Raw genomic sequence first — 27230 nt, 5'->3', positions numbered from 1 at the left:
AGATATATCAAGTTAATGAATTTAGTGCTTTTCTATATATGAGAAGGGCAAGAGTCTGGGCTTAATGAAGGTATTCCTTTGGTATGCACCTTAACTATTAGGGCCAGTATTTTGTTTTTATCTCCATCCTGAATCTCCTTAGAGTGTGCCATCCAGTGCTCTGGAGCTTCTCTTATGGAAGCAGACACTATTCCAGGAGGTACAGACCTCACAAGCCCACGTGGTAGATCGTGACCTCAAAGCCCAGGGAGGTGAGGGACTGCCTGACAGCTAGCTAGCAGCAGAACTGATATCAGGCCCAGTTTACAGATTCCCTCTGCCCTGGGCTGTTTTCGCTGGGAGGCTCAAGTGTTCTCTGAAAGAAATGACTAGTCTAAAACCTGCAGCAGCCACAAGTGCTGGGTGTAGAACAGAGAGTTGGGTCCCTTTGCGTGGCTCATGAGCTTGCTCCAGGAGGATCCAGCTAGTTCTGGGAAGATAATGGATTACAGCCAGGGGCTTGTTAACAACACGGGTGATAGCAATGATTTAGACATGCGTTTTTATTTTATTTTATTCCGGTCACAAAATGCTTTTGTGTTGTTTCAGCCAAATGTTGTTCTGATGCTTCCAGTCTTTGCCAAACTGAGGACCAGACTATTTGCTTGTTTTACTTACTAAGTGAGCAGCTACAGATGGCAAATAAACCGAACATTATTCTTTATTAGTAAAAAGTTAAAACGAAATTCCCTGTGTTTATGGCAAGGCTCCTTTGTTAAGTGAACACAAAGATTCGTTTACATTTCCTTTGTTCTTCCTGGAAACATGCTGCTTGAACCAGCTACTACACTGATTTCAAGATGCCTTATTACCCTTGTTTTTGTTTTTAGGTAAATATGATTTAGAGCTGCACAGACAAATTAACTACTCTTGCCAGCAATGTGCTAGTTATGTGGCTTCAGACAGGTGGCCTCACTTCTCAGATCTCCTGTTCTGTAAACTCAGAACTGAATTCAGCGAGGAAAGTAATCAGTTGGATGGATAATCATCCCCCATTTTTAAGTGTAAGTTATTTGTGAGAAAAAGGAAAAAAAATACCTGACAATAACAGAAACTTTCATATGCTGCTTGCTGTGTGCCAGACCCTGTTCAAAACACTGTGTGTAATTAATTTAATCTTCACAGTAACCCTATGAGGATGATAAAATTATTGGCCTAATTTCACAGATAACAAAACTTGAAGCACAGAGAGGTTACATAACTTGCCCAAAGTCACACAGCTGATAAGCAGCAGAACCAGGATGCAAATTTAGGCATTCCAGTTTCAGAGCCTGTGAGGGTTGATTTCATCTGGTGGATCAGCCCATACTAAATTGTTTCCAATAAATTTGAGTACAGCTTCAGAGAATACTGGCTTCCCTGATGGCTCAGACTGATTATAATACTGGAGACCCGTTTGATTCCTGGGTCAGGATGGGTTTGCTTGGAGAATCCCATGGACAGAGGAGCTTGATGGGCTACAGTCCCTGGGGTCACAAAGAGTCGGACAGGACTGAGTGACCGATACTTTTCACTTTTCAGAGAATGGTTGAAATACTCCACCCAGCTATAGGACTCTCTGTCTCTGGGCTGATCTATGTTCCTAGAAGAAAAAAAGTGAAGAACTGTGTGTCTGTGAGTGTATCACGCAAAGTAACTGGGCTTTGGGAGCAAAAGAAGTTAAGTTCCTGTTCACCCTTTTATATTTTATGCTATGAGGGCCAAGAAGCTTGCTGGCATTTTAGGCAACTGCCTATGGGCAGATGGGGGGTGGGGGAGGGAGGTGGGGACAAAGAAATAAAGTAGAAATGGCTTTTTTTTCTTGACTAAAACTCAGCAGTCATGAGATGCCTCGGTGGTGATGTCTCACCACTGAGATGCCTGGCACTCAAAAACTATTGTCCTGGCCTCTGGGGAATGAGGTGGATATTGGCTGGCTTTGATATTTAAAATAGGTAGAAATCTGGGAGGAAGAGCCAAGCTGTGGGAGTACCTGGGAGCTGGTATAGCTCTTGCCATCGAAGACACCCCTCCAACTCAAAGCTGGACCCGTGCTCCTGAAAAGACAGGAAACAGGATGTAGCTTCAAACAGAAGGGCCTGCAGGGCATATCAGGTCAAGTGAGGTGCTTGGCTTTGGGAGGGAAACCATAACACCAGTCAGAACACGTGGCAAAATCTTAGACCCATTCACCAGATAATCCTGGCCGGAGGTAGGGGAAGATCACAGCCCTGCCTATATGTGGAAGTGTGTAAACCACAGCTCTTCTTTAAGGAAGAAATCTGAATTCTATCCCCACTCCTCCGTGGAGCTCAAGCTACCAAAGCCATCCGATGGAGTGCAAAGTGCTAGGTTTTGGAACCAGGGAAAGCTGAACCAGACCTTGACACGTCACTTAACCTGTCTGGTCCTGTGTCTCCTCATTGTCGAGCAGCTATAACAGTTCCTCCTTTGCAGGATATTGGACAGGTAAACATTAAGGCAAAGCCCCTGGCGTATGGCAGGACTTAGAGTCTGTTTGTTCACTACTGAACTAACCAGCTGGCACAGTTGGACTTTGTCTGGCTGCTTGGCTGAGCCTGAGGACCCAAAGCTGTTAGTGTTGGAAGCTTGGGGTATAATGTACAACTTACTGTGCGACCACAGGGCCAATCAGCTAATCTCTGAGACATCTCCTTATGTGCAGCCAGGCATTGTGATTTCTGTGCATTTCCTACTTTGTGGGATTGTTAGAGGCTAACAGGAGACAAGGTAAAAGCATTATACAGAAGTTATTGTAAAAATAACAGAGGGACTTCCCTGGCAGTCCAGTGGCTAAATCTTTGTCTTCCACTACAGGGGGCTAGGATCTCACATGCCTTGTGGCCAAAAAAAAACAAAAAAAAAGAGAAGCAATACTGTAACAAATTCAATAAAAACTGTAAAAATGGTCCACATTAAAAAAAAATCTTAAAAGGAATTTAAGAAAAATAAAAATAATGGATCATTGGTTAACATTTTTGAGTGCTTACCTTTTGCCATGGGGCTTCCCTGGTGGCTCAGATGGTAAAGAATCTGCCTGAAATGTGGGAGACTGGGGTTCAGTCCCTGGGTCAGAAAGATCCTCTGGAGAAGGGAATGGCAACCTGCTCCAGTATTCTTGCCTCGAGAATTCCATGGACAGAGGAGCCTGGCAGGCTGAGAGACTTAACACTTTCACTTTCACCTTTGCCATAGCTAGTTTAAATATCTTCCAAGTCTCCTGATTTAATTTTAATCCTCTCACAGTTTTGTCAGGTAGAGTCTTCTTTATTATTTCTGTTTTTTAGTTGGTTAAACTGAGGTATAGAAAAAGTTAAGTAACTTGCCCAAAGTCACCCAGGATAGTGGGGACAGACACTGGATTCCAGCACAATCAAATTCCAGAATCTGCCCAATGAAGTATTAATGACTGTGCTTATATTGGCATTGTTGTGTGACGGCCATTTCTATGTTTCTTTTCTACAGAGAGGACATAGTTATCCATTCTTTAGGTTCCCAACAGAACTGCAAAGCCATTCCAATAGCTCCAGAAAACCACCTGTAAACTAGTTTCTACTCTCTGACCACACCTCACATGTTAGGAACACGATACATGCCATTCACACGCATGACTCATTCCTGTGGAGCTGCCCAGACCTTGACAACCTCTCTACCCAATTTTTGGTGGAAAATTAAGGCAAATAGTGAATGATTTATTGTTGGCCTTTATGAAAGCATTTACAGTCATCTGAGTGGTTAAATTAGCCAGTTGTTGTTGTTCAGGCACTAAGTCTTGTCCAGCTCTTTGTAGTGCCATGGACTGCAGCATGCCAGGCCTCCCTGTCCATCACCATACCCCAGAGGTTGCTCAAAGTCATGCCTATTGAGTCAATGATGCCATCCAACCATCTCATCCTCTGTTGCCCTCTTCTCCTCTTGCCCTCAATCATTCCCAGCATCAGGGTCTTTTCTAATGAGCTCTTCACATCAAGTGGCCAAAGTGTTAGAGCTTCAGCTTTAACATCAGTCCTTCAAATGAATATTCAGGGTTGATTTCCTTTAGGATTGGCTGATTTGATCTCCTTGCAGTCCATGGGACTCTCAAGAGTCTTCTCCAGCACCACAGTTTGAAAGCTTCAATTCTTCAGTACTCAGCCTTCTTATCCATACATGACTACTGGAAAAACAATAGCTTTCACTATACGGACCTTTGTCAACAAAGTGATGTCTCTGCTTTTTAATACACTGTCTAGGTTTGCCATAATTTTTAAATTTCATGATTGCAGTCACCATCTGCAGTGATTTTGAAGCCCAGGACAATGAAATCTGACACTGTTTCCACATTTTCCCCATCTATTTGCCATGAATAGATAGGACCAGATGCCACGATCTTCGGTTTTTGAATGTTGAACTCTAAGCCAGCTTTTTCGCTCTCCTTTTTCACCTTCATCAAGAGACTCTTTAGATCCTATTCACTTTCTGCCGTTAAAGTGTTATCATCTGCATATCTGAGGTTGTTGATATTTCTCCCAGACAGTCTTGATTCCAGCTTGTGCTTTATCCAGCTGGGCATTTCGCAGGCTGTACTATATATATATGTTATATAAGCAGGGTGACAATATGCAGCCTTGACGTACTTCTTTCCCAGTTTTGAACCAGTCCATTGTTCCATGTCGAGTTGTCACTATTGCTTCTTGTCCTGCATACAGGTCTCTCAAGAGGCAGGTAATGTGGTCTGGTATTCCCATCTCATTAAGAATATTCCACAGTTCATTGTGATCCACACAGTCAAAGGCTTTAGCATAAATCAGCCAGTTAGATATCTCAAAAACAAGTTATCAATAAAATTTTATTAAATTCAACAAATTTACTGTGCTCTGCCTGTGCTGCCGTACACTTAGGCACTTGTGGCTATTTAACTTAAATTTTAAAATTCAGTTCCTGGGACTTCTGTTGCATTCAAATGGTTAAGACTTTGCCTTCCATGCGGGGTGTTCAGGTTCGATCCCTGGTCAGGGAGCTAAGATCCCACCTGCCTCATGGTCAAAAAACCAAAATGCAGAAAGCAGAAACAATTTTGTCACAAATTCAATGAAGAGTTTAAAAATGGTCCACATTAAAAAAAAAAAAACCTCAGTTCTTTAGTCACTATAGTCATATTTCATCTGCTAAATAGGTCAACTTGTGACTACTAGCTACCAGTTAGACAACGCAGATTACAGAACATGTCCATTATAGCAGAAAGTGCTACTGGATAATGCTGCCAGATGGTAGGATCTCTGAGGACGCAGTGATGACCAAAACATTCTGCCTGCCCCTAAGGGCTTACTGTCTAGCAGTGAAGATAGCTGCTTAGCAAGCCATCCCAGGTTGTAGTGGGGGAAGGACAGAGGGCAATGGGAGGTGTTGAGGAGGGGGATCTACCCAAGGATGAATGGTCAAGAAAAATGAAGTCAAAGAAAACTCCATATATGTTATTGAGTAATTGACCAATTTTTAAACTTTGTTGTACTTAGTTTTTAAAAATTTAACTGATTATTTACTCTGCAACTGGATTCCATAACTATGATATTTAAAATATTATTGAAGAGTAAGCTTAAAATTTATTCAATATTAAATGTTTAATGTAATAAATCTCAGAATAAGCCAAATGCAAAACAGTATGATTCCATTTACGTGAATTTTAGAATAGGCAAATTAATCTCTGCTGGTAGAAATCAGAGCTATAGTTGCCTGGCATGGGGGAGGGGTTGTGAGTAGGAGGAGTGATTGACTATTAAGGATCTTGGGGGTACTTTCTGGGATATTGATAATGTTCTCTTGTTCTATACCTTGATAGGGACATTGGTTACACAGGCACATGCATTTGTTGATACTAGAGGAGCTGTGTAATTAAGATCGATACATTTCATAGAATGTAAATTATATCTCAATTAAAAATTGAATGCATGAAGTTATTTTTTATAATGTGTTACAGTTGACATGAGTAACATTATGGAAATAGTTTCATTCCCTCATCATTTTGTCTGCTAGCAACCTGGCCTTCATAACCCTTGTTATACCATCACTGGCAGGAAGATCTTCAGCATCCTTCCTGATCTTGGGCCATGTAGACATAAATATATTGCTCCTACTTTTCCAATGTTTCATGCTTTCTCTTTTATCAAAAGTGGACAAGCAGGATCTTTGCCAGGATGTTAAGAAGGATATATTTTGGGGTGAGGAGATTTGAGGTGAATTTTGCTTCTTTTTCTTCTTCACTATATCATTTGCAGTTGTAACAAGGAGCACGTAGTTTTTTTTAATTACTCTGAAACACAAAAGTTCATTTTGTCTTGGCCTGGAAAATCCATTTATCCATGGGTACTATATAATCATTTGAAAACCGGGTTTTATTCCACAGTTAGTAACACATTTCCTTCCAAGCAGCAGGATCGGTGGCTGGTTCTTTAGTAGTCATGGGTCTCGATAAAGGGCTGACTTCATGCATCGTTTGTCTCCACCATGCTGCTCCTGTTAAGTCTCTCTGTGGTCTGGGACACACAGAGTGAATCTGGGTCTCTTGGAGATGGTCTGCCCCTCTCATCTGCCTGCTTCTCCCTGTACGCACAGATTCTTACCTGACCCTCGATGAGCCGATGAATAACATCACCACGTCCCTGGGGCAGACGGCTGAACTGCACTGCAAAGTCTCGGGGAATCCACCTCCCACCATCCGCTGGTTCAAAAATGATGCCCCTGTGGTCCAGGAGCCCCGGAGGATCTCCTTTCGGGCAACCAACTATGGCTCTCGACTGCGGATTAGAAACCTTGACACCACAGACACAGGCTACTTCCAGTGTGTGGCGACAAATGGCAAGAAGGTGGTTTCTACCACCGGAGTCCTGTTTGTCAAGTTCGGTAAGCAGCTTCCTACAGGGGATGACCTTTGACTCAGCCTCCATGGGGGTGAGGAGGGATGGAGAAATGAGCATCTACTGGGTGTGCCCAGCAACACAGAAGCTGGAACACTTGTACCCATTTTAGAAATACATAAACCAGCAGTTAAGTACCATGTTCAAGGTCACCCAGCCAGTAAACAGCAGAGCAAGAGCAGGGTCCAGATCGGCCTAACCTCAGCTGCAGTTCTAAATCACCACACCAGTGAATTCTTCTCAGCAAAGATGTTCCTTGTCCAGAGAAGTTGGGAAGATTTCCAGCACACATGCCCCTTTTTGATCCAGCTGGCATCAAAGACCCCTGCCTGTGGTTGTATCAATATCCTTGTGCTCATTCAGCCTCCCACTGAAACTCCCTGCATCTCACGATAATGCCTACTCTATTGACTCATTTTTCAACCCTGGTCTTAGCATTTTTCAGGCTCTGAACCGTGGGATAATCTCATTGGTATGTTTTTTCCTAGAGGTGGCTGGGGGAGCTGGAGCAAAATAATAAATTCCAGAAAAATAAATATCACCTTGGGGTGGTTGAGAACTTTAGATTGTAATGGTTTGACTGTACTGAAGCTTACCTTTCAATAACCCAGGCTGACTGTTTCCTTTCTTTTTCTTTCATTTCTTCAGGGCCCCCTCCCACCGCAAGTCCAGGATCTTCGTAAGTACTTGCATCTTCTTTCAAGTCATTTTCAAGGGTTTCCGCCGAGGTTGCTGGGGCAAAGGCTGTTTTGTCCTCTGCTTGGGTCAAAACACTGTGTTCCCAGATTTCATTCCATTTTGCCCTGCCCTCATTCCGTTTTGCTTTTTGTTTGATATGAAGATTCACAGGAGACCAGCCCTGGCAGTAATCTCAATTGTGGTAATGTTGATTAAAGCAAAGAGTCTATTTACATGTATTATTTTCAAATTAAACTAACATTTAGTTACAATGGATTTGGTAAAATCAAACCAAAAAATGAAACAGTGCTGGCTTAGGAACCTATACTGTAGCCTTTGCCTCAAAGGGTCTGTACTTCATTCCTGATGCTTTACTTATTGAGCAGGTCATCTGCTAGGTGATCACTTTATTCTTATTCCCTTTAAGAACTCAGAGGCAGAAGTTTTGACTTGCCGAGGAAAAGAAAGCCCAGTGTCTGGATGAGAGTTACGTTTGTTTCATTTCGAGTCTCAAAATCCAGTTTCTTTCACTGACCCTATTGTTGCTGCATCTTTCCTTTTCTGTTTGAGGGAATCTCTTCTTTCATTCTAGGAGTATTCACTTGGGGGATTTTTCTTTATGTATATTCTTATTTGGGCAGGGGTGGGGATGACCTGCTTATTAAAATCCTTGCTCTTCAAGAAAATGTATTTCATATTCTGTGGATTTCTTAAGTAAAACTCACTGGGCTCTGCCATGAGAGCATCCAAATGCCTGACCTAGACTAAACCAATGGCAAATACAACAACCACTTAATTTGCTCCAATCCCCTCTGTGCCTCTTAATTACAGTGTGGGATATTTTAATATATTTGTGTGTGCCTGGAGGTCCAGTGGCCCACAATCCCATTAATAAAACAGGTAATGGGTAAAAATAAACACTGGCTTTCAGCCACACTGTTCTGCTATTTCATCAGCCAGTTCAAGGCGACTGTTAAAGAGTCTTTAAAATCACCCGTGTGCTAATTGCATTCTACTTGCCCAGGTAGAAAATGTTGATTGATCTTAAAGCAGGTCAGAATTGTGGTCACTCTGCCTTGCGTTTCTTGAAGTTAATCTTTTTTTAAAATGAACTCACTTATTTGTTGATATATGGAATCCTTTTGAAGTCTTATTTAAACAAAGATGAAAACTTGTTACCGGCTGTAAAAATGGTTCCCACTCTGGTACCTTGTTTGTTCCTGTTAATCTGAGTTTCAAATGCAGCTGATAATCTCTGTCCTAGGTTGATTAATGTGGTTCACTAATCTGCCTTTGTTCTTAAACACTGGGCTGTTGAATTTCTACCTGTTGTATTTGTATCAGAGGTCCTTTTTTTAGTATCAAAAGTATTTTTAAACCTTTTTATGTCTTTGCTTCTTGAAGTTTTCATTCTTTCTTTGTTACTGCCTTTCTGATGAACTCAGTCTATTTTCTCATGATTTTTAATTTCTTACAAAGATAGGACACCACTTTTGTGAGCTGATATCTATGGAAAGGTTATTGAAGTTCCTTAAAGATTCTCAGTGATAGCTCAAAGTATCCTTTGATGTCAGGCACTCTGTTTTATGTGAGCTGTTCATTTATCTATCATGTTAGTCTGCGGTAACATGAACTGTACAGTTGCCATGTTTGCTTGAAGGGAGCTGCAATAAAATACAATCAAAGTTGGAAATCTCACAGGGCCTTCTGCAGCTCAATTTTCATCCCCATTTTGGCATTGCTAGTTGGCATTTTGGTACCCTTTTCTTTCATTCCCTTAGAAACTAGTGATAGATCCTACTTTTTTCTCCTTTGTCAGTTGCCACCACTCACCCTATCTCCAAGAGTTCCTCTCTTCATAAGACTAACTCCCAAATGGAATGCTAGTTCCCTTCCCTATCCTCAACAAGATGCCAAACCTCCCACAAGGAGACAGGCAGAATGTAACAAAATAATAGCCGTGGGGGATATCACACTGAGGAGCGCTCTGAAAGCCTTTTGTCAAACCGCACAGTCTTTCCCCAGGGCAGGAGTGAAGTGCGGTTAGAAGATTGCTCTTGTCGCTTGAAGGTGGCACCGTAAGAGTTACTGCAAGGAAATCAAATGCAAGTGCATGACACACCCTGATGTTTAGAGCAGTGAGATGTATTAGGTGTATGAAACCTGGTGAGAGCTGGGCACCAGTTGAGGCCACAGCACATCCCTAGACTGGGACGGGCTTGTAGGGCCCTTGGGATTATAGCCCAGAAAGACAAAACATGTGAGGCACTTGCCACTCCCCCTAGGGACGCATCAGGTCTTCACACGAAGCTTCCAGCATGGCATTTTAGGTTGTAGCAAGAGCAAGTTTGAAACATTGGTTTGGCTTCTGTTCATAGCTGCGGGCTAGCTTTCTTCTGTCATTGCTGGGTCCTGGCCCACCTCTAACAATTATCGGAGCCTGGGGCACGAACTCAAGTGGAGGCCCACATACCACACGTCTACATATTTAAATGTTGTAAATCAAGCCAGCAGACTGTTCAGTGAAATATGTTCTGTCCTCCCACATTAACAAATATACTTTCATAATGGCAACATTTAAACATACATGCAAAATTTGTGTAGGACTAGAAGCCAGGAACTGTCAAAACTAACCACTTGAATGATTCTTCTTCATGTCTACATGCTCTGTTCATGAGCCAGAGATATTATAAGTAATTCATAGATTGTTATATATTAGTTCCATTAAAACTTCTTTTATTGCCTCCATTTCAGCGAAATGAATGCCAATGTTGTTTTACATGATATCTTCACATAGTGTGTATTCTTGCGGATGCATCACCCCATTTTCTGCTTTGATATTCTCACAGCATTCTCCCTTTGTGTGTGTCACTAAATTTCCTCTTTCATAAAGATACCAGTCATATTGTATTTGGGCCCATCCCAGTGACCCTGTGTTAACTCAGATACAGGGTAACAACTGACCTCTGTAATCAAGTTACCCTATTTCCAAATATGACCATGTGCTGAGCTACTGGGCATTAGGACTTCAGCATGTTAATTTGGCGGGGGCAGAAACGATTCAACTTATGATGCTTAATATTAAAGAATTTATCTCAGCCATGTGAAACCCTTGCAAATATTACCCTTATTTGGGAGAACTTTTCAGAAGCAATGATTGGAATACATGAAAATGAATGCTTGGTTATATTTGGAATGATAGTTTGTTATATGAGAGTCTATTGCATTCAAACTGGAAAGAAGTTGACAAGTTGATTAATTTGTCTCTTACTGCAGTGCTTTTGCCACTGCAATCTTTCCTGTGCTCCAAGCCGTGTCCATCACTCCCCCTGGCAGTGCCACACACCTTCACAGGATAGAATCACAGTTGTCTTCTGTTTCAAGGACACAGAATGAAAGATGCAGAGAAGTGATCCCTGGCACCAGAGCAGTGTTAAACCATGGAGATGGATGTTTAAGGTTTGGGTCACTGAGCCAGCACTTAATGGCACCACCCTAGAAGCAGAGAATCCCCTGTGTACTCTTTACTCTCATTCACTTTATTTTCTGTGTATGTGCGCCCAGGACAGGGGCCTTCTTTTTTTACTTTTTTTTTTTCCTTTTTTAAATAACAATTTTACTGAGATATACTTCATATGCCATAAAATTCACCTTTGTAAAGTGTTTCTAGTATATTCAGTGTTGTATAACTTTCACTATTAGGCTATTTTAAAACATTTTCATCACCTGGGAGGAGAAAGAATCTCCTCCCAGCCCCTGATAGCCTCTCCTTTACTTTCTGTCTCTTTGGATTTACCTGTTTTTGATATATCATGTAAATAGAATCACACAGTATTTACCCTTTTGTGTCTGCCTTCCTTCACTTAGCATAATGGCTTCGAGGTTTGTCCACATTATAGCATGTGTTGGTACTTGGTCCTTTTTTATGGCTGAATAGTATTCCAGTGTATTCCACATTTTCTTTATCCATTCGTTTATTGGCGGACTTTTGTATTACTGCCACCTTCACCTATTCTGAATAATGCTGTGCTGTTCATGTACAAGTTTTTGTGGGGTGTGTCTTTTCTGTTTTCTTGAATGTCTACCTAGGAATGAAATTCCATAGGTATATGGTTATTCTGTATCTAACTTTTTGAGGAACTACAAAACCATTTCCCAAAGGGGCTGTGCCATTTTATACTCCTATGAGGAATGTATGAGGGTTACAACGTCTCTCATTTTCCTTTTATTTATTTTTAATTATTACGACCATCCTAGTGGATGTGAAGTTGTGATTTTTTTCAATTGTAATTTTGATTTGCATTTTCCTAATGCCTAATGATGTTGAACATCTTCTCATATGGTCATTAGGTACTTGTACATCTTCTTTGGAGAAATGTCTGTTTGAATTCTTTGCCTATTTTTAAATTGGTTTTGTGTGTGCGTGTGTGTGTGTGTGTGTCTTTTTATTCTTTAGTTTTAAGAGTTATTCACATATTTTGGATACTCTAATCTTATCAGATATATGACTTCTCTCCACTCTGTGGGAGAAAAATATTCATTTTCTTAATAATGTTCTTTAAAACAAAAAGGTTTTTCATTTTGATGAAGTGCAATTTGTTGTTATTTTTTGTTCGGCTATTTGTGTCTTTGAGAAACCATTGCCTGAAACAAGGTCACAAAGGTTTTACTCCTGTCTTTCCTTCTTACTTTTATAATTTTAGTTCTTTCATTTAGGTTTTTGGTCCATGTTGAGTTAAATTTTGCCTAATGTGTGAGATAGGAAATCCAGATTCATTCTTTTGCACATGGAAATCCAGTCTTCCCAACACTGTGTGTGGAAAAGACTATTCTTTACCTATTGTCTTGGCACTCTGTTAAGAACCAATTAACTATAAATGTATGTGTTTGTTTTTGGACTCTCAATTCTACTCCATTGATCTATGTGAGTATCCTCAGGCCAGTTCCCCACACAGTCTCTCTTGGTTACTATAGATTTGGAGTAAGTTTTGAAATCAGAAAATGTGAGTCTTCGCTTTCAGTCAGTGTTCTACTGAAAAAACAGAACCAATAAAATGTTATATGTACGCATATGCGAAGAGATTTATTTCAAAGAACTGGCTTATATGATTGTGTGGGCTAGCTAGCCAAGTCTGAAATCCACAGGATAGAGTGTCAGGAGGGGCAGGCTAGACACTCCTCACCAGGTACTCATGCTGCAGTCCACAGGTAGAATTTCATCTTCATCAAGAAAACCTTATTACTTCTGCACTAAAAGCCTTTCAACTGATTGGCTGAAACTCGCTCATTTACTGAGGATGATTTCCTACAGTTAGCTGACTACAGATGTTAATCACATCTAAAAAGTATTTTCACAACTGCAACTGGAATAGTGTTTGAAAAACTGGGAACTGTACCTTGCCAAGTTGACGCATAAAGCTGATCATTCCATCCTCCAAAATTATTCTTCTTTTTAAAGACTTTTTTTCACCTATTCGGAGTTTCCTTTTATTTCCATATGAATTTTAGGGGCAGCTTGTTAATCTCTGCCAAGAGGCCAGCCAGATGTTTTATATGAAATGGCATTGGCTCTATCGATGAACTTGGAGTGTTGCCATCCAAACATTAAATCTTCCAGTGCATGAATATGAGATGTCTTTCTATTTAATTGCTTTCAATTATGTTTCATAGGTTTCAGTGTATAATTTTACTCCTTTATGTTACATTTATTCCTAAATATTTTATTATTTTTCTTGCTATTGTATATGGAATTGTTTTCTTAATTTTCAGATTATTCACTGCTACTCTATAGAGATACAACTGATTTTTGTATGTCAGTTTTATGTCTTTGCTAAGTCATGTCCAACCCTTTGCAACCCCAAGGAGTGTAGCCTATCAGGCTTCTCAGTCCTTGTGATTTCCCAGGCAAGAATATTGGAGTGGATTGCTGTTTCCTTCTCCAATTTAATTTTATACCCTTGCTAAACTCATTTATTAGCTCTGCGTGTATGGGTGTGAGTGAAATTCGCTCAGTTGTGTCCGACTCTGTGACCTCATGGACTGTAGCCTGCCAGGCTCCTCTGTTCATGGAATTCTCCAGGCCAGAATACTGGAGTGGGTAGCTGTTCCCTTCTCCAGAGATCAAACCCAGGTCTCCCGCATTGCAGGTGGATTCTCTACCATCTGAGCCACCAGGGAAGCTCAGTATTTGTATGTATGTATGTGTGTGTATATATGTAGCTGGTAGTTTAGTTGCTAAGTCATGTTTGACTCCTGTGACCCCATAGACTGTAGCCTGCCAAGCTCCTCTGTCCATGGGATTTCCCAAGCAAGCATAATGGAGTGGGTTGCCATTCCTATTCCTTAGTATTTTCTATCATATGATCATGTTATCTACAAATAGAAACTGCTTTACTTCTTTATTTTCAATATATGTGCTTTTTATTTCTAGTCTAGAGCCTCCTGTACAGTGTTAAATAGAAGTAGTGAGAACAGACATCGTCTTTTTCCTGATCTTAAGGGAAAAACTTTATGATGCTAGCAGTTGTTTTTTTGTAGATGCTCTTTAGTTCTGTCCTTTCCCTACTTTGTTGAATATTTTTTACTATAAAAGGGTGTTGGATTTTGTCAAATGTTTTTCTGTGTCTATTGAGATGATCATGATTTTTTGGTCCTTTATTATATGTTAGTGTGGTATACTATGTTGATTAATTTTTAATATCAAACCAAGCTTAAAATTCCTGGGCTCAGCTGATAGCTGAGCTGATAAAGAATCTGCCTTCAATGCAGGACACCTGGGTTCGATTCCTGGGTCGGGAAGATCCCCTGGAGAAAGAAGCAATAGGCTACCCGCCCCAGTATTCTTGGGCTTCCCTTGTGGATCAGCTGGTAAATAATCGACCTGCAATGCAGGAGACCTGGGTTGGGTCCCTGGGTTGGGAAGATCCCCTGAAGAAGGGAATGGCTACTTACTCCAGTATTCTAGCCTGGAGGATTGCATGGACTGTATAGTTCATGGGGTCGCAGAGTTGGACATGACTGAGCGGCTTTCACTATATTCCTGAAATAATTTCCATTTGGTCATGATGTATAATTCCTTTTTGGTGGTGGTGGTTTAGTCACCAAGTTGTGTCCAACTCTTGCGACCCCATGGACTGTAGCCCGCCAGGCTCCTCTGTCCATGGGATTGGATTCTGCAGGCAAGAATACTGGAGTAGGTTGCCATTTCCTTCTCCAAGGGATCTTCCTGACCCAGGAATTGAACCCGAGTCTCCTGCATTGCAGGCAGATGATTTACATATGTTGCTGAATTCAGTTCACTAGTGGTTTTTTTTTTTTTTTTTTTTGAGGAGTTTTGTATCTATGTTTATAAAAGGTATTACTCTGTAGTTTTCTTTGTGTGTAATGTCTTTGTTTAATTCTGATGTCAGGATAATACTGACCTCTTAGAATGAGTTGGGAAATAGGCTCTTCTATTTTTGAGGAAGGGTTTGTGAAAAATTCTTCTTTGAATGTTTGGCTAAAATTCACCAGTAAAGCTATGTGGGCCTGAACCGTTCTTTGTGGGAAGTTTCAAAATTAGTGATTCAACTTCTTCACTTGTTATAAATCTATTCAGGCTTTCTGTTTATGAGTCAAGTTCTGTGTCTTTCTAGGAATTCGTCCATTTCGTCTAGATTATCTCAGTTACTGATATATAGTTGTTTAGAGTTTAACTTATGATTTTTAAAATTGCTATAATATCAGTTGTGATGTTTCTTCTTTCATATCTGATTTTAGTAACTTGTATTTTTTTTCTTGGTAAAACTAGCTAGTCTGACTAAAGATTTGTCAATTTCATCAGTCTTTTCAAAGAACTTACTGTTTTTTGAAAACTGAGCATTTAAATAATGTATTGTGGTAATTCTAGAAATCAGATCACTTCCTTTCTGATGTTGCTGTGTTTTGTTGTTCCTGTTTGTTTAGTGACTTTTCTGGAATAATTCTGAATAGTCTATATTCCCTATCACGTATGCTACAGAAGTCTGTGCTCAGCTCAGAGATCAGCTAACAATTGGACAGAAGTTACTTTAAACCAAGAAGTCTCCCACCCTTTGCTGAAGGGTTCCATGTGTGTTTTGGAGGAATCCCTTTAGCACTCCAGTTTATAATTCTATCTTTGCTTTCATTTCCTGCTTGAGCATGACCTCGAAGTTAGCCAGAGGTGAGAGATTAAGGCTTTCTCAGATCTGTCCTACGTATGCACACAACCCCTCACATGACCTCGTATGAGTGCATCCTTCCACATCTCCAGAAGTATGTCAGAGGTTTTCAAAGTCCCCTATAACTGTCTCATTCCTTAGATCCTCCCTTTGAGAGCTTTTGAGCTTTTTTTGGCTAGGCTCCATTTTTTCCCCAGCTGATACTGTTAGCCCAGGCAACTATGAGGTTGTTTGTTTTTTTTTTTTGAACAAATGTCCTGGGGCTAGGGCTTTTCCCACCCAGAAGTTCCGAGTCCAGTTAAAAAAAAAAATCAAGCCCTGTGAATGGGGCTTTTCCAGATTCTTGCTCAACAGGTGAAATCATGCCAGTTCTCTGCAGATAGGATTTTGAGGCCCTGCAACCCCCTTTGCCTCCTCCAGTGAGCGCTCTGCTGCTGGCTTTCATAGCTGCCAGTTTTCAAGGTTACTGCCGAACTCAGAAGGGGCAGATGAGAATAGGGCAAGTTAAAATTCCATAGGACTCTGATCTTTTCTTGAATAAATTCTCAGAGTGTTGCAAGACTTTGGCCAATTTCCAGAATTCTGAAAAGGTTGATTTTCACATTTTTTTAGGTCCTTCCTCTGTCATTCCATATTCCCCCACCTCCACTAGGGCATGTTGTTGATGTCTACAGACACCACAGGTTTAGTACTATCTTAGGAGGCCTCTGAGGCCCCAGGGTATTGTTCCATATGATGGCAACTTCCCTTTGTTGAATTTCTTCCCCCAAATAAGGCAATGGTTGGGACTTCTCACATATATCACCTCTCTGCTCCAAAACAGCTCTCCAGGGAAGATGTTTTGATCCCTGTATTAGTTAACAGGCTCACAAAAGTTAAAGTTAAATGGCTTTAACTGGACCTAGTTCATATTAAACTTCTTCAGTTTTAATCTTTAGGGATTATTAAATTGATGGATTGGACCCTGTGAGAACTGGGGAGTCCCAATATTATATCACTCATGTCTGCCTAGGCCTCCTGGTGTATCTCTTGAGCTTTCTAACAGGCAAAAGACCCAGTACAGCAAACACTAAGCATCAGTTCAGGCCAACAAATACTTATCAATCACCTACAAAATGCCAAGCTTTTGGCCAAACTCTGTGGAAACTGCAGAGGCTAATCTTTGCCCTCCACCTGCCGGCCCAGTGTGCTGGGGCCTGAAAGAACAGGCCTTTCACTTCATCAGCAAGTGCTTCTGACCCTCCACCCCTTCTTCTTCATCTCACCTGTCACCCTCCTCTCCACCACTCTCCTATTTGAAATTCTGTAACCACCTTAGCACTGCTTTACCTTCTTCCACCCTTGTCTCCTATAAGCAATTTCTCATTGCAGAAACCAGAGTGAGCTTTTAAAAATATTTTCTGCCCTCTTAGGCCCCTCACTCCCCTGGACTTCCCATTTGGAATAGATTTCCGACTCCTTGCCCTGACGTGTAAGACTCCCTGCTTCCCTCTGGCCTCTCACCACCATCATTCAACTCTAGCCACGCTGGCGGAGGTTCTGTTCCTTGGACTCTCCAGGCTTGTTCTGCAGGCCCTAGGATTCCTGAGCTAGCTGTTCTCTCTGCTTGAAAGGCTTTGTTCCGAGATCTTAACATGAGTCACTCTTTTCTTGTTATTTAGTGCCCACCTAAAATGTCACCTCCTCAGAAATGATCCCTGAATCTACAGTAGCCCCAGGCACTTTCTATCCTATAACTGCTTCATTGATACAGAGTATGGTCACCACCTAATATTTTCTTTTTTATGCCTTTATTTGTCTGCAAAATAAGTTTCATGAGGTCAGAGCATTATCTGCTTCATATATCATTCTATCCCAGTCCTAGAACATAGCCAACATTCAGTAAATATTCATTTAAAAAAAGGAGAATGAGGGGATGAGAGGAAGGGAGGGAGAAAGACAACATCTAACTTCCCTTGTGGCTCAGCTGGAAAAGAATCTGTCTGCAATGTGGGAGACCTAGGTTCAATGCCTGGGTTGGGAAGATCCCCTGGAGGAGGGAACGGCTACCCACTCCAGTATTTTGGCCTGGAGAAGTCTGTGGACTGTATAGTCCATGGGGTCACAAAGAATTGGACACTACTAAGTGACTTTCACTTGAGATGGCAATAATAGTACCTATCTTATAGAATTGTCATTGGCAGTGATGAGACTATGAATATGAATTACTTAATACCTCATAGAATTCAGTAAGTATTCCTCCAATGAATGAAACAGCATTTGTTGAGTGACTGACTGAACTATTCCACTGTGAACTATTTACACATCAAAAGTCCTGGCATGGGGCCTGGTAGATAATTAAAGTTCAGTGAATTTAAGTTGTATTTCTTTTCTTTCATCTTATGAGGTCTCCTGAAGAATCAGTCTGAGAAAGACCATGGTTAAGAAAAAGTATCTCATAAGCTTCTTGTAAAGGTATAATATAAGTAGATGCTTATAATGCGGGTAGCACTGTGCCTGGTACATATTAGGAGCTTCATAATGTTGACTAATGTCACCATCATCATCATTGCTGTTTTAGCAAAAAGACTGTGCCTTCTTTCCAGCTAGAGTCCTTCTGGACAACATATCTAGATGTGAACCCCAACCAGAGACCTTGAAGTCTCTATTTCCTTTCCTCTCATTGGCCTTTGGCTTTAGTCCCTTTCTGCAGAAAGATAAAGTGACCAGCTTTTGATGAATTCTTTCCTTTTCTTGTCTGCTTCCAAGTCTCAGCCACAGTGAAGAAGTGTAGCTGGGCGTTAGCCCAGCCCAGGAAGTGATAATGTAATTTTCAATTCAAGATAAACTCAAGGATAACTTTCAACACAGCTACTCAGGCAGTTCAGGGGTGGAGGTGCCCTGTAGAGAGGAGACGGGTAAGTCACTCAGCAGCTGGCCCAGAACACAGAGGGCCACAGTTCCAGTGAAGTAGCTAACCTCCATCTCTTCATCAAACCCCTTGAAACTCAGTTCTCTGCAGAGAAGGAGCAGAGGGAGGGAATGCAGAGAGATTAGATAAGAAGGATTTACCAACCCCACTGGGAGATGGTTCCAAAAGTATAGAAGGTTGAGAAGCCAAGCTCTTACATCCCAATCCACCTCCATCACTCAGCAATTCCCACTGTATGAATAGGGTGTGGAAAGCTTCCAATTAGAACTTTACTTGTGAATATTGGCAAACTGTGTCATGTGTGCAGAGCACATTTAAAAGGAGAAGAAGCAAGATAAGGCCTTGTTTTTGAGGAGCACGTGTTGTGCTATGAGGTTTTCAGTCTGTGAGTTAGTCATAAATATATTGCCACGCCTAACACAGCACCTAGTATATAAGTTGGTGCTCAATGAATGTGTGTTAAATTGAACATCTGTCCTGAAATATTTTCTCCACATATAACAAAGTTTTATTATTTGCTTAACACATTTTTATCAAGTTCCTTCTGTGTTCTAGGCTTCTGGTTCTTAGAAACTGTTTTTAAGTCATACAGTGAGTGCCAGACAGCAAAGCCAATCCAAAAACCCTCATTCAACATCATTTAAACTTTTCTTTCCTGTATTTATGAGCCCTAATATAAGCTTTCACTGTAAGTTACAGAGCAAGTACTTTTCAAGAAATGGAGAACATTTCTACTCCAATTCTGGCTTTGAGTGAACAGAAAGCCCAGAGATATCAGAGTGTGGTTTTGACCACTGCTTCTCGATTGTAATTGCATGGAAGTCAGCTGAGGTGTTGCTAAAATGCAGATTCAAAGGTGTAGGTCTGGGGTGGAGCCTGAGGCTCTGCATTTCTAATAGGCTCCCACCAGGTACAGGCTCTAGTGATGCTCGTCCACATACTTTGAGAAGCAAGGGTCTAGAGAAAAGGCATTTGTCAGGATTCTAGCCCTTTCTGTGTCATTCATTCGCCAGTGACCCTACACAGGATGCTTACCTTCTTTGGGCCTCAGTTTCTTTATTTTCAAACTGAAGAACTTGAGTTCAGTGTGATCTAAGAGTTCTTCTAAATACATATTTTTATGACTTAGTGACTCAATTTGTTATTTCCTTTATTATAGTGAGATCTTTTCAAGTTCTGATTTCATGTAATTTCCTCTTGGGTTCCCTTTCTCTTCTTTGAGGTGTTAATTGTTCTTTTTCATCTGTCCTGTGCATCCCTCCTGCCCATTCCAAGCATGGTGGTATGTAGTTAGATCAATCAGTAAGAATGACTTTGCAGAGAACTTCCACATAGCAACCCTCCCCATCACCACCACCAGGATCTGCAGTTGTGTGGTTCTGTGCCCTCCTGGATGAAGAGGAAATAACCATTCATTCTGCTGGTCAGTAGCAGGCTCTGCTCACCTCATGTTAAATAGAGCAACAATTTCCTTCCATATTTCTTCATGAGGCTCCTGTCTTGAGGATAGAGTGCCTCTGTTCGAAATTAAGCCAAGAGATCACAGCAGGAGGTGGTATTGAAGACAGTCCTCTTCATGTGGGTGTTTCTAAAGAACCATCAGTAATTCCCTGGCAGTCCAGTGGTTGGGACTCTGTGATTCCACTGCAGGGGGCATGGATTCCATTCCTGGTTGGAGAACTAAGATCTGGCCATGTGACCAAAACAAAGCAAAAATTTTAAAGTAATTTTTTTGTTGTCTGACTGGCAGGCCCTGAAGGCTTATAGGAAAATAAGGACACTACTTTGCATGTGTGACTTGTGAATAGAGGTTCATTACTGATTTGTGCACTCATACAGTGCACTCATACAGTTTACAAGAGTCTTCCCTGGTGTCTCAGTCGGTAAAGAGAGACCCCAGAGATGCAGGAGACCCCAGTTCAATCCCTGGGTTGGTAAGGGAGAAAGACATGGCAACTCACTCAGTATTCTAGACTGGGAAATTCTATGGACAGAGGAGTCTGGTGGGCTACAGTCCATGGGGTCACAAGAGTCAGACACAACTTAGTGACTAAACCACCACCACCCACAGCTTTACAAGAGAAACAACCGAATCTTACAACAAACACAAAAACTGAAATGTTATGAATAATCTTGACTGTGCTAGAATGTGGGCGATGCTACTCAAAGGGCAGCGACAGGTCGAAGCCAGAGCCATGCCTAGACTTGCAGGGCAAAAAGAAGAGGTGGTTTTACCAGAACCCAAGTGTAGGGTCATCTGTGGACGTTGAGATGGTGACAAGCCTGTCCTGTGGGCACTGAGGCCATGAGAAAGTGCCCCCATTGATTGCCCAGGGCAGAAAGAAGGGGGGAAACAACCTGGCTTCTGCCCTCCTTCCCACTTCTAAACACCAGCCAATGCCTCCCATCAGGGGAACTCTACAAGAAGTCAGCTGACACAGGAAGCCTGTGACTAACAGCCTGCAGGGGCCGCCTCCTTGTGGATGCTGAGCTAAGCAAGGGAACTGTGAGGAGTGAATCCATGATCACACAGCACCTGAATTAATAACCCAGATTGATTTCCATGCCACTAGAAAGCTGGGGTAGAGGCAAGGTAGGGGGGAAATTATCCGTCAGAGAGAACACATTCAAAGCTGCTATTCCTGCCTGGTCTTCAGGTGAAACCATCAGCAGACAGTTTAGATTGTGAAACTGGGACCTGGGATGGAGATCAGGACTGTAGCGGCAGTCACAATAGTCATTTTGCCTAAGTCAATGGACAGAGCTTCACAGCGGGTAAAATTCCCAAGAGAGATTGTAGAAAGGAACAAGAATAAGAAGACCTCTTGTATTTGTATGACTGTAATCTTCAGAACATTTTTATTATGTCTTTTGATCTTATAACTATCCAGTAGCGTTCACAGCATAGCCTGGCACTTTACCTTGCTGACTAGAAAAATAGAAAAGTTGATGATCATGTCTGTGTTCTTTCTTATCATAATAAGTTCTTTCAAACTGTGTAGAGAGTGCTCAGAGGTGCTCAGAGTCTAGATCTCAATATTTATTAACTCTTGGAGACTAAAACTAGGACAGAAAGCTGCTAGAAATTTGCTTCTTGGGATTCTGTAGGCAGAATTTGCTAACTGTGGTAAACATGAACTAAGTGTTCTTCTGTGCCAGGCATGGGCCTTGCACGGTGAGGACAGGTTCATCGAATCCTTCAGGGTAGGCATCATTAACTCCTCAGGCAGATTAAGTGACTCAGTGTCTTAGTCAGTCCAGGCTGCTATAGCAAAAAACCTATAGACCGAGTGGTTTATGAACAACAGAAATTGGTTTCTTACAGTTCTGGAGGCTGGAAGTCCAAGATCATGGTTGGGTTCCTGTAAGAACTCTCTTCCAGATTTCAGACTTCTGTTTTCTCATTGTATCTTCATATAGTGGGAAGAGGGAAAGAGAGTTCTCTGGGGTCCCTTTTATAAAGACATTAAACCTATTTATGAGGGCTTCATCCTTATGACTTAATTACCTCCCAGAGCCTCACCTTCTCATACCATCATACTAGGTTTCAACACATGAACCGACAAAGAATCAATCTCCGAAATATACAAGCAGCTCATGCAGCTCAATACCAGAAAAATAAACAACCCAATCAAAAAATGGGCCAAAGAACTAAACAGACATTTCTCCAAAGAAAACATATAGATGGCTAACAAACACATGAAAAGATGCTCAACATCACTCATTATCAGAGAAATGCAAATCAAAACCACAGTGAGGTACCATCTCATGTCAGTCAGAATGGCTGCTATCCAAAAGTCTACAAGCAATAAATGCTGGAGAGGGTGTGGAGGAAAGGGAACACTCTTACACTGTTGGTGGGAATGCAAACTATTATAGCCACTATAGAGAACAGTGTGGAGATTCTTTAAAAAATTGGAAATAGAACTGCCATACGACCCAGCCATCCCACTGCTGGACATACACACCAAGAAAAGCAGAATTGAAAAAGACACGCGTACCCCAATGTTCACTGCAGCACTGTTTGCAAAAGCTTAGGACATGAAAGCAACCTAGATTTCCATCGGCAGACGAATGGATAAGAAAGCTGTGGCACATATACACAATAGAGTATTTATTACTCAGCTATAGAAAGAACACATTTGAGTCAGTTCTAATGAGGTGGATGAAACTGGAGCCTATTATACAGAGTGAAGTAAATCAGAAAGAAAAACACCAACACAGTATATTAACGCATATATATGGAATTTAGGAAGATGGTAATGATGACCCTATATGTGAGACAGCAAAAGAGACACAGATGTAAAGAACAGACTTTTGGACTCTGGGAAAAGGTGAGGGTGGGATGATTTGAGAGAATAGCAATGAAACGTGTATATTACCATATGTGAAACAGATGACCAGTCCAAGTTTGATGCATAAAACAGGGCACTCAAAGCCAGTGCGCTGGGACAACCCAGAGGGATGGGAAGGGGGTTCAGGATGGGGGGACACATGTGTACCTGTGGCTGATTCATCTCAACATATGGAAAAAACCACCACAATATTGTAAGGCAATTAGCCACCAACTAAAATAAATAAATATTTTTTTTAAAAAGAGAGAGAGAGACTCAGTTAGCAAGGGTGAAGCCTTGACCTGATCCAAGGCACATAGACTCTAGGGCTCAGGCTTCAGTTAGTCAGCTACTTGCCTCCTCTGGGGGAAGAAGATCCATTGTTGACCTCTTACATTAGTTACCTGGTGTGTTCAACTGTTGAATGGACTCACAATACTTAGTTTATCCTCGTGGAACAGTTTCATTACAGGCAAGGGATACAGTACAGCAGCAGTAAGACATGGACATGCACTGCAAGGGGCCCAGAGATCTCAGGTGCAAACTTTGTCTTTCAGCTGATTGCAGAGAATACCCTTTGTCAGCAGGTCTCAAACCTCCACTGGCCTGCATGTGAAACATCTGGGTACCGAGAAGTCCAAAGTCAGCTCATCTTGGAGGTCATTTGTTAGTGAACTGATCACACAGGCACATTCCAGCCACAGGACACATCTCAGCTGATGAAACCCCAAGACTCCACTGAAACCAGGTGCAAATCATAAATCCAATTATTATTACTAAATGATGCTGACAGGCCAATATATCCTGCCCTAACCAAGTTGAACTCATGGTTACAAAATATTTATCTTTAGTAAATGCATTCCATAGTCACTGCCAGCAATTGGTAACATTAGAAGACTAGTCTGGGGTCAATTCAGGCCGTGCTCTTGACTTTGCTTAGTGAGTAAGTCAGGAACCTCCTCCTAGAACTTGGACAATGGGGAAGTAACCTAAATGCAAATGCTTGCTATTGGAATGGGAAATATTCTATAGAGAATGGAAAAACTATCGTTTCAGTTATCACAAACGTATGTTACTTCAACAGATGGCCTAGTATTTCCTTGCATGCATGCATGCTCGGTCACCTCAGTCGTGTCTGACTCTTTGTGATCCCCTGGACTGTAACCCAGCAGACTTCTCTGTCCATGAGATTCTCCAGGCAAGAATACCAGAATGGGTTGCCATTTCCTCCTCCAGGGGATCTTCCTGACCCAGGGATCGAAACTGCCTCTCCTGTGTCTCCTACATTACAGGCAGATTCTTTACCCACTGAACCACCACCAATTTCTAATGTCCCTACACTCTACTAGGTACTCTAAGATTGTACTGAGTAGCCATTCTATATGCTCACATAAAACCCACTTTTTTCTCAAGGCCCTTAGAATATAATATGATGAGCACTGTGATATTTACATGTGTTTCTGGAACAATGTTGTCCATTAGAAACTTAATGAAAGTTATATATGCAATTTTAAAATTAATAGTACCCTAACTCTAACAGAAGCAGGAGGTATTAAGAAGAGGTGGCAAGAATACACAGAAGAACTGTACAAAAAAGATCTTCACGACCCAAATAATCACAATAGTGTGGTCACTCATGTAGAGCCAGACATCCTGGAATGTGAAGTCAAATGGGCTGTAGGAAGCATCACTACGAATAAAGCTAGTGGGGGTGATGGAATTCCAGTTGAGCTATTTCAAATCCTGAAAGACGATGCTGTGAAAGTGCTGCATTCAATATGCCAGCAAATTTGGAAAACTCAGCAGTGGCCACAGGACTGGAAAAGGTCAGTTTTCATTCCAATCCCAAAGAAAGGCAATGCCAAAGAATGCTCAAACTACTGCACAATTGCACTCATCTCACACACTAGTAAAGTAATGCTTAAAATTCTCCAAGCTGGGCTTCAGCAATACATGAACCATGGACTTCCAGATGTTTAAGCTGGTTTTAGAAAAGGCAGAGGAACCAGAGATCAAATTGCCAACATCTGTTGGAGCATCAAAAAAGCAAGAGAGTTCCAGAAAAACATCTATTTCTACTTTATGGACTATGCCAAAGCCTTTGACTGTGTGGATCACAATAAACTGGAAAATTCTGAAAGAGATGGGAATACCAGACCACCTGACCTGCCTCTTGAGAAACCTATATACAGGTCAGGAAGCAACAGTTAGAAGTGGACATGGAACAACAGACTGGTTCCAAATAGGAAAAGGAGTACATCAAGGCTGTATATTGTCACCCTGCTTATTTAACTTATGTGCAGAGTACATCATGAGAAACACTGGGCTAGATGAAGCACAAGCTGGAATCAAGATTGCCGGGAGAAATATCAATAACCTCAGATATGTAGATGACACCACCCTTATGGCAGAAAGTGAAGAACTAAAGAGCCTCTTGATGAAAGTGAAAGAGGAGAGTGAAAAAGTTGGCTTAAAGCTCAACATTCAGAAAACTAAGATCATGGCATCTGGTCCCATCACTTCATGGCAAATAGATGGGGAAACAGTGGAAGCAGAGGCTGACTTTATTTTTCTGAGCTCCCAAATCACTGCAGATGGTGACTGCAGCCATGAAATTAAAAGACACTTACTCCTTGGAAGGAACATTATGACCAACCTAGATAGCATATTAAAAAGCAGAGACATTACTTTGTCAACAAAGGTCCATCTAGTCAAGGTTATGATTTTTCCAGTAGTCATGTATGGATGTGAGAGTTGGACTATAAAGAAAGCTGAGTGCCAAAGAATTGATGCTTTTGAACTGTGGTGTTGGAGAAGACTCTTGAGAGTCCCAAGGAGATCCAACCAGTCCATCCTAAAGGAAATCAGTCCTGGGTGTTCATTGAAAGCACTGATGCTGAAGCTGAAACTCCAATAATTTGGCCACCTGATGCGAAGAGCTAACTCATTTGAAAAGACCCTGATGCTGGGAAAGATGGAGGGCAGGAGAAGGGGGCAACAAAGGATGAGATGGTTGGATGGCATCACCTACTCAATGGACATGGGTTTAGGTGGACTCCGGGAGTGGTGATGGACAGGGAGGCCTGGCGTGCTTGGCCTCATGGGGCATTCATGGGGTCGCAGAGAGTCGGACATGACTAAGTGACAGAACTGAACTGAACCCACATTAATGTTGAAGAAATAAGTGAAATTAATTTTAATATATATTTGTCCCACAGAGATGTTATGGGGAGGGAGGTGGGAGGGGGGTTCATGTTTGGGAACACATGTAAGAATTAAAGATTTTAAAATTAAAAAAAAAAAATAAAAGATGATTTCCTTTAAAAAAAAATAAAAAAAAAAAAACCACACATCTGAAATATTATAATTTCAACATGGGATCAGTATAAAAATTATTGAGATATTTTGCATTCTTTTTTCTAAATTTTTAAAATCTAATGTATAACATATTTACAACACATCTTAATTCAGATACTAAATTTCCGTCAGAAATACTTGATCTGTATTTTAAAATTGACAATTGAAAACATAGATTCACATCCCCAAGGTGTTCCCAATATTCTCAAAGTTTTTCAATAACCAAATTTAATAACCAATAACCAAAGTGAATCCAATAACCCCCAAAATCACTTTTCTTTAATATTCACATCCATATTACAAAACCGGCTAATCATTTTTAGAAGAAATGATTTGATTTTGAAACATAAACATATCTGTTTCTAAACTATGTCTATCCACATTAAGTAAATTCACTAAATCTTATATCAGCTTGGTATCATTAATATTGAATTCAAAGGTATATTTATGCAACACTAAATTTATAAATACCAACAAAGTATTCTTCAAATTTTTCTTCTAGTTTTTACAGTAAATTTATAAAACTCTGTCAATTATAATTAAAATCTTCTGCATATCAATTCATGTTAAATATATAAAAATCATGATTGTTGATTTGTATTGTGAAGTCTCATTCACAACATGCATTCTCATACCTGACCAGTTAGGTTGCACATAGTCCTTCGGTCGTGTCCAATTCTTTGCAACCCCATGGACTGTAGCCTGCCAGGCTTCTCTGTCCGTGGAATTTTCTAAGCAAGAATACTGGAGTGGGTTGCCATTTCCTACCCCAGGGGATCTTCCCGAACCAGGGATCCAATCGGCATCTCTCGGACTAGTTAGGTTACAGTAAGCTTTT

The 27230-nt window shown here is 41.1% G+C and overlaps 1 protein-coding gene across 1 annotated transcript in view; it reads left to right on the top strand.

Moving 5' to 3' along the window:
- ROR1 (receptor tyrosine kinase like orphan receptor 1) overlaps positions 1-27230 on the top strand; it is a 193004-nt gene that overhangs the window by 48881 nt on the left and 116893 nt on the right. The window contains exons 3-4 of the mRNA XM_052638057.1: positions 6631-6918; positions 7581-7611. Of these exons, the coding sequence (XP_052494017.1) occupies positions 6631-6918; positions 7581-7611 (319 nt within the window). The remainder of the gene's footprint in view (positions 1-6630; positions 6919-7580; positions 7612-27230) is intronic.

This window comes from Budorcas taxicolor, chromosome 3, assembly GCF_023091745.1.
Source record: "Budorcas taxicolor isolate Tak-1 chromosome 3, Takin1.1, whole genome shotgun sequence".
Taxonomy (NCBI): domain Eukaryota; kingdom Metazoa; phylum Chordata; class Mammalia; order Artiodactyla; family Bovidae; genus Budorcas; species Budorcas taxicolor.
The sequence above is the reverse complement of the archived record's forward strand: the minus strand, read 5'-3'. Positions and strand labels throughout refer to the sequence as shown.